The sequence below is a fragment of the Cebus imitator genome, unplaced genomic scaffold, assembly GCF_001604975.1.
Source record: "Cebus imitator isolate Cc_AM_T3 unplaced genomic scaffold, Cebus_imitator-1.0 Scaffold464, whole genome shotgun sequence".
Taxonomy (NCBI): domain Eukaryota; kingdom Metazoa; phylum Chordata; class Mammalia; order Primates; family Cebidae; genus Cebus; species Cebus imitator.
In genome coordinates this window covers 913,456-921,889 of record NW_016107779.1, presented here as the reverse complement: position 1 = coordinate 921,889, position 8,434 = coordinate 913,456, and the positions used below count along the sequence as shown (strand labels likewise).

Below are 8,434 nucleotides of genomic sequence, written 5' to 3'. Positions count from 1 at the left end.
TTGCGGTGAGCCGAGATCGCGCCATTGCACTCCAGCCTGGGTAACAAGAGCGAAACTCCGTCTCAAAAAAAAAAAAAACAAAAAAAAAAAAAAAAAAAAAAAAAAAAAAAAAAAAAAAAAAAAAAAAAAAATAAAAAATTCATAAAAATATTAAAAAAAAAAAAAAAAAAAAAAAAAAAAAAAAAAAAAAAAAAAAAAAAAAAAAAAGAATTACCTGAAAGGATACAATCAATAATTATTAAAAATAAGAATGAAAACTTGCTCTCTAAGACAAAATGTACTGCAAATCATAAATAATACTGTATTTCCAGATTCAAGGCACTGCTGTAAAGAAAGTGTAACTTTATTTAACACCAAATGTTTCCCAAGTCTACTTTTTGCACAATGCACAGACACTTTTGGGACAGCGTATGGTTACAAACTAATATTCTACAAACAGCTTGATGCTGCTCTAGATCATGAAGGTCATCAGAAGGACCCGGGTCTCGACATCCCAGGACTGGAATGACAGCCCCTCCCAATGGTAATGGCGCAGTCCTAATTGTCTTCTGCGAACAGATTCTCTGTGTTCAGCTGGGCTTTCCTTATGCTCTCCAAGTTCAGTTGTTGATATTTTCTTTTAAAAAAGCCACACTGAAACAAAGGAAGGGAACGTCCAGTTGCAGGCCAAAGATACCCATCTGTTTCAGAAAGCCGCCGTTCTGTTGCCCAGATAGCCCTGCGTTCCTCTGCTTCCCATGCTTCCTATTCCCTTCTCCTACCTCCCTCCGAATCTCTCCTGGACTGTCCAATCCCTCCAGGCCCTGGGTGCTCCTTCCTCAACCAGAACAGATTCCACCTTCCTCTGAACCCCCATCCCCTGGGCACCTGAACCTTTTTAACTTTATTAATCATGCCAAGCATAATTTCAGCTGTACTGGATCTAGTCTTATTTATACAAAAATACTTAGTATAGTCTATGATGCTGGAGAGAGAAAGAGATCAAGCACAGCTTCCTACATGAAGCTCACTGTCTACTTGAAAAAGTAATCATTATAATACAGAGTGATAACTGCCACTTGGGGTTTCCAGAAGGGAGCTCACAGCAAAAGCACAGAAGCCAGCACAGAGGACTCAGAATCTCTAGACTGCTTTCCGGGAAGACAGTGAGCACAGTGAACAGTCACGAAGGCCATTTCTGACAGGAGAAACTGCCTGTGCAGAGGCGGGAACCTGTGTAGGGAACAGTTCGACTTGTTGGGAGCAAGGCCCGGTGCTCAGGCCTGTAACCCCAGCACTTTGGGAGGCTGAGATGAGAGCATCCCTTGAGTCCCAGAGTTTAGGGCAGTCTGGGCAACACTGGGAGACCTTGTCTCCACAAAATTCAAATTTAAAAATTAGCTGGGTGTGGTGGCATGTGCCTGAGTAACAGTTCCAGCTAGTCAGGGGGCTACAGTGGGAGGACTGCCTGAGCCTAGGACTGCAAGGCTGCGGCGAGCCATTATTGCACCCTGGAACTCCAGCTTGGGAAACAAAGCAGGATCCTTTTTATTTAAAAAAAGAAAGACCAGGGGTGGTGGCTCATGCCTGTAATCCCAGCACTTTGGGAGGCTGAAGCGGGTGGATCATTTGAGGTCAGGAGTTAGAGACCAGCCTGGCCAACAGGGTGAAATGCCATCTCTACTAAACATACAAAAATTAGCTGAGTGTGATGGCTCTTGTCTGTAATCCCAGCTACTGGGGAGGCTGAGGCAGGAGAATTGCTTGAACCCAAAGGCAGAGGTTGCAGTGAGCCAAGATTGCACCACTGCACTCCAGCCTAGGTAAAGTAGCAAGACTCTGCTCAAAAAAAAAAAAAAAAAAAAAAAAAAAAAGACAAAAAAAAAAAAAAAAAAAAAAAAAAAAAAGAAGGCCAGGCATGGTGGCTCACACCTGTAATCCTAGCACTTTGGGAGGCCAAGGCGGGTGGATCACCTAAGGTCACGTGTTCAAGACGAGCCTGGCCAACATGGTGAAATCCAGTCTCTACTAAAACTATGAAAATTAGCTGGGTATGGTAACACACATCTGTAATCCCAGCTACTCAGAAGGCTGAGGCAGGAGAATTGCTTGAACCCGGGGGCGGAGATTGCAGTGAGCAGAGATTGTACCATTTCACTCCAGCCTGGGTGACATAGCACAACTCTCTCTCAAAACAAAAAGAAAAGAAAAAGAAAAAAAAGCAACACTTAAGGGCAGAGAGGGATAGAGGACAGAAAGGAGAGGATCTTAAATAGCAGAAGAGTTTGCACATTAAGACAGGGGAAGGCAAGGAAAGGATTTCAATAGGGGAACAACAATCACATCTGTTTTAAGGCCTCACCAATTAAGGCCTCTTCCAATTAAGTTATAAATCCTGGCCTAGGGTTGGCCTTCCAGGCCCTATTTAACTCCTAGGTAGCGGAAGAGGAAGGTACCAAAGAAACAGATATAAAATCACTTTTTATTATTCAATTAGGATTTTCTTTTTGCAGACAGATACTGTTTTACTCATTTGTCTCAAAGGGGTGTGTCGTTGAAGGAAGAGAAAAAAGTGGCCAGGAGGCCAGGGCAGCCGCTCCAAGTCAGGGGCTGGCTGTCCTAGGGAGCTCTGTGCCCAAACCGGAGCCCAGTCTTCCCTCCCGGTGCGACAGGAGCGGAACTGACCTTGAACAGGATGACTAGAATCACAATCAAAACCAGAAGTCCACCAACACTGCCTTTGATGATGACAGGCAAAGAAGAGTGCTTCTCCTCCTTCAGGAAGATGATCGTGATCTACACAAGACAAAGATCATCCGATGAATCAGGTGAAGCAAACAAGGAAAACATTCTACACATTGTTTTAAGGGGCAAAACACAAGCACTTGGCAACACCCCATGTATTGATCAAAACTGACAACAGTCAAGCAGAAAGAGAAATATTCCCTGACACAGCATTTTAAACCATCTAAAATTATCCAATCATCCAAAGACTTTGTAAGAAACTATTCGGGCCTCTTACCTAGAAGGGCTAGATCTCTCAGGAGATTGTGATCTTCTGTTAAAGATGCTCTGACAGCTTCAAAGAGGGCCCCAGAGAATTCGGTCTCCACCCAGAACTGCGAGACAGTCATGCAGCTTCACGGCTCTACACCCCGGAGCCCCACACCTATTCTTTAAAATGATGAGGCCGGGCGCGGTGGCTCACGCTTGTAATCCCAGCACTTTGGGAGGCCGAGACGGGTGGATCACGAGGTCAAGAGATCGAGACCATCCTGGTCAACATGGTGAAACCCCGTCTCTACTAAAAATACAAAAATTAGCTGGGCATGGTGGCGCACGCCTGTAGTCCCAGCTACTCGGGAGGCTGAGGCAGGAGAATTGCTTGAACCCAGGAGGCGGAGGTTGCGGTGAGCCGAGATCGCGCCATTGCACTCCAGCCTGGGTAACAAGAGCGAAACTCCGTCTCAAAAAAAAAAATAAATAAAATAAAATAAAATGATGACTGACTTTAAATGATCTCCAAGCCCTTTCCAACAATATTCTGACGGCTCCTTCTCATCTTGCACAGATCCCTAAAGGCTTCAGTAATACATTTCCCTACATGAAATACATGTAGTACAAAAGTACTGCTCTCCTCCTCACCAGACTAAAAAGTGTGTACTACCTAAGGGACATCATAAATGCAGATTACATCCATGTGTACTGCTTGCAGAGCTCAGCCGTGAGAGTCAGCCTCAGCTTTTCCACCTGCAGAGCTCAGCTATGAGTCAGCCTCAGGTTTTCTACCTGCAGAGCTCAGCCATGAGAAGTCAGCCTCAGCGTTTATTTTCCACAGGCTGTCCCAGTTTCTGGAGTCTCATCTCTCTTTGGACAGGGCTCAGCTGGAAAGTTCAGGGGATGTGCTTCCTGAGATCCAGGTATGGCCCTTCCAAGTTGTGACCACCGCAAGTTCCCAGGACTTGGGTGGGGCCAGAGAGCCAAGAAGACTTCTCTGCCCACCTAGAGCACTGAGTTCCCTTCATGCATACATTTAAATGCCAAGGTCAGGGATGCTTTGGAGAGGTTTCTGTACAGGGTGAAGGGCTGGACACACTTACCTTTAAGGCCTCTTCCAATTAAGCTGTAAGTGCTGGCTGACCTAAAGTCGACCTTCCAGGTCCCCTTTCACTCACAGGTAGCTGAACTAATAGGAGTGAAGTCCCAGGCCTTGAGAATAGGGAGGTGCCATAGCAACAAAGAGGGAGGAAGAACAGAAAGGGGACCAGAATATTCCTCTACAGGAGAAGAAGGGGGACTCGAGAATCTGGATTTGGGAAATGAAAGGAAGTCCCGAGGTGACAGTTGGGAAACAGGCCAGATCTGAGTAGAAGAAATGTCCCTATTTCTCAAAGCCGTCTCCCTTTAGCCTCTTCTAAACCCACAGATTCCCCAAGGTGTCCCAACAATGCCCTGGCAGAGGTTAAGGGGGAAGCGGGACACCGGGTACCACCGCCTGCGGCAAACACTGATGCTGGTACCCAGAAACACCGACACGGGCACCCAGAAACACCGACGCTGGCACCCAGAAACACCGACACGGGCACCCAGAAACACCGACGCTGGCACCCAGAAACACCGACACGGGCACCCAGAAACATCGACGCTGGCACCCAGAAACACCGACGCTGGCACTCAGAAACACCGACACAGGCACCCAGAAACACCGACACTGGCACCCAGAAACACCGACACGGGCACCCAGAAACACCGACGCTGGTACCCAGAAACACCGACACGGGCACCCAGAAACACCGACGCTGGCACCCAGAAACACCGACACGGGCACCCAGAAACACCGACGCTGGTACCCAGAAACACCGACACGGGCACCCAGAAACACCGACGCTGGTACCCAGAAACACCGACACAGGCACCCAGAAACACCGACGCGGGCACCCAGAAACACCGACACTGGCACCCAGAAACACCGACGCAGGCACCCAGAAACACTGATACTGGCACCCAGAAACACTGATACAGGCACCCAGAAACACCGACGTGGGCACCCAGAAACACTGATACTGGCACCCAGAAACACTGATGCAGGCACCCAGAAACAAATGCGGGCCTGCCCAGAGCCCACTCTCTCCTGGCAGATTTTGTTCAGACTCATGACTGGTCTAAGGTGATCATGACACAGCTATCTTTGCCAGTGACTGACATGAGACTCAGATCTCACTAATAAGATGTAAGAGGAAGTCTCCTGGGAGCTTTTGGGAAATGTTTCATCCCTGAAAAGGGAATGAAAGAAAAATCTTTTTCTGAGTTCTTCCTGTTTTGTATCCTGCCATGTGAAAATACAGCCTGTGGAGATGTGGCAAGTTTGTGCTGGCCGTGAAGGAAAGCATCCCAAACACAGAATAGTGCAAGGACCAAAGAAGTCAGACCATCGCCCCAGGTCGGCCTCCTGTGCTGCATAACCAGAATGCGCCCTTCGGCTGTGTCAGCTGGACTTTCCCCTTCCTGTGTCTGCAATGCATTTGGATACACAGTTATTTACACTCACAGAGTCGCTGTAAGTCAGGTGCTTATTATTGTCAGGGACCACTTAATACTGCTTAGGATATTGGATTTAAAGAAAGGAATTTTGGGGAATCTGCTATAGAAATAAAAGCATCAGTAACTAAGAGGGGGAAATACGTCAATTTAAAATGTGCACAGAAGAAACATATTAGTAACTCCTCCCTGCTGGGGCACAGGAAGGGAGAAAGTGCAGAAGCCATTGTTTTTCATTTCATACCCTTCTCTGTATGGCTGGGATTTTCTTGCTATTACTTTCATTTGTTAAAATCTGGGGCTCTTCTATTTCATTTGTTTTCTAAGTGGTATTAGAAATACACTACTTAGCCGGACACAGTGGCTCACACCTGTAATCCCTGCACTTTGGGAGGCCGAGGTGGGAGGATCACCTGAGGTCAGGAGTTCGAGACCAGCTTGGCCAACATGATGAAACCCTGTCTCTATTAAAAAAAAAAAAAAAAATTAGCCAGGCATGGTGGTGGGTACCTGCAATCCTAGCTACTCAGGAGTCTAAGGCAGGAGAATCACTTCAACCACCTCACGGTAGAGGTTGCAGTGAGCCAAGATGGCACCACTGCACTCCAGCCTGGGTGACAGAACAAGATTCCACCTCAAAAAAAAAAAAAAAGAAGAAGAAGAAGAAGAAGAAATACACTATGTAAAAAGAATCAAAAATGTCATATTGACATGTCTACACAATTGCTCCTTTCTCCTCCTCCAGGGAGGAAAACGGAGGGTCTTATGTTTAGCATCCAGCATCACTCTCCTGACACTCCCTCTAGTAAACAATCATGACTAACTAGAGAGCTCACAGACAGATCACCTCTGAAGCCGTGTCCACACAAGTGCCAGTAAGAATGAAAGCACAGGGTAACACACACAGCGTTCAGTCCATAAATCACAGGCATCAGTTTCACTTCCAGTCATACTTTTACAAAAAGAATTCCAAGAGCTGCAGTATTTAGTCTACATCTTATAAAACACTTACGCAGTCCTGAGTACTATTTAACACTATAAACAGATACTGCACACTAAGACAGTTAATGTATACAAAAATCAATTTCGCACTCAGGAAATTTTATTTACTTATTTATTTTGAGACTGAGTCTTGCTCTATTGCCCAGGCTGGAGTGCAATGGTGTGATCTTGGCTCACCACAACCTCTGCTTCCCAGGTTCAAGAGATTCTCCTGCCTCAGCCTCCCGAGTAGTTGGGATTACAGGTGCCCACCATTACGCACAGCTAGTATTTGTATTTTTAGTAGAGACAGGGTTTCACCATGTTGGCCAGGCTGGTCTTGAACGTCTGACCTCAAGTGATCCACCTGCCTAGGCCTCCCAAAGTGCTGGGATTATAGGTGTGAGCCACGGGCGCCCGGCTGGAAATTTTTTTTTAAATCAGTACATTTTCAAATCACAGTATATACTGCAGTTGATTCCAACCTAGTTACTTCAACTCACAACTCCTCAGCGTAGGCCTCTTACTAAAGTGCCTTATTTCACAGGCAAGAAGCTGACTCACTCAAGGCCACAAAGGCAGCGATGGCAGAGCCAAGATCAGAAGTGGTTTTTTTTTTTTTTTTTGAGACGGAGTTTCATTCTTGTTACCCAGGCTGGAGTGCAATGGCGCGATCTCGGCTCACCGCAACCTCCGCCTCCTGGGTTCAGGCAATTCTCCTGCCTCAGCCTCCTGAGTAGCTGGGATTACAGGCACGCGCCACCATGCCCAGCTAATGTTTTTGTATTTTTAGTAGAGACGGGGTTTCACCATGTTGACCAGGATGGTCTCGATCTCTTGACCTCGTGATCCACCCGCCTCGGCCTCCCAAAGTGCTGGGATTACAGGCTTGAGCCACCGCGCCCGGCCTCAGAAGTGTTAAGGCTGAAAACAGGCAAAGGGCAACAACAGAACGTCTGTGCAGGCACTCAAAGGTGAGGCACCGTTTTCCTCGGGCACTACTCAGAAGCCAGCCAGGAATTACCTTAGTTCTGTGGTTCTCTGCATTCAGCCCCTCATATAGAGATTTGTTGAAATATATTTCACCAAGGATTTCCAGTTCAGTTACATCTTTTAGTAACTAGAAGAGGGGGAAAGGAAAGAAACAATGTTTTAGAAACATGTTTTAGACATGAACTCATTTTTGTTTGTTTTACTTTTTTCTTTTTCATTATTTTGTTTTTGTTTTTTTTTTTTTTTTTTTTTTTTTTTTTTTTTTTTTTTTTTTTTTTTTTTTTTTTTTTTTTTTTTTTTTTTTTTTTTCTGGGGTTAGTTAATGGCCCCAACATACACAGCACAACACAAAGTTACCCAAACAAGAAATCCACAGTTATTCTTCAACATTTATTTTTTGAGACAGAGTTTCGCTCTTTCGCCCAGGCTGGAGTGAAGTGGAACCATCGTGGATTCTCCTGACTCAGCCTCCCAAATAGCTGGAATTACAGGCACCCGCCACCACACTCGGCTATTTTGTATTTTTAGTAGAGACGGAGTTTCATGATGTTGGCCAGGCTGGTCACTCCTGACGTTGTGATCCGCCCACCTCGGCCTCCCTAGGTGTTGGGATTACAGGTGTGAGCCACTGCACCCGGCCTATTCTTCAACTTTTTTTCCCTTGTACCATCCAAAGTCAGTTCTTGACTGATTGATTTACTTTTGAGACAGGGTCGCTGTCACCCATGCTAGAGTGCAATGGCATGACCACAGCTCACTGCAGGCTCAACCTTCCAGGCTCAAGCGATCCTCCCACCTCAGCTTCCGGAGTAGCTGGGACCGCAAGCACGTGCCACCACACTGGGCTAATTTTTGTATTTTTTGTAGAGACAGGGTTTTACCATGTTACCCGGGCTGGTCTCAAATTCCTGGGCTCAAGCAATCTACCCACCTTGGCCTCCCA

The 8,434-nt window shown here is 46.3% G+C and overlaps 1 protein-coding gene across 1 annotated transcript in view; it reads right to left on the bottom strand.

The window, feature by feature from the left end:
* Window positions 1-328: 328 nt before the first annotated feature.
* ITGAE (integrin subunit alpha E) overlaps window positions 329-8,434 on the bottom strand; it is an 83,570-nt gene continuing 75,464 nt past the window's right edge. The window contains exons 34-36 of the mRNA XM_017512160.2: window positions 7,523-7,618; window positions 2,665-2,775; window positions 329-633 (exon numbers count right to left, since the gene is read on the bottom strand). Coding sequence (XP_017367649.1) covers window positions 538-633; window positions 2,665-2,775; window positions 7,523-7,618 — 303 coding nt within the window. The 3' untranslated portion in view covers window positions 329-537. The remainder of the gene's footprint in view (window positions 634-2,664; window positions 2,776-7,522; window positions 7,619-8,434) is intronic.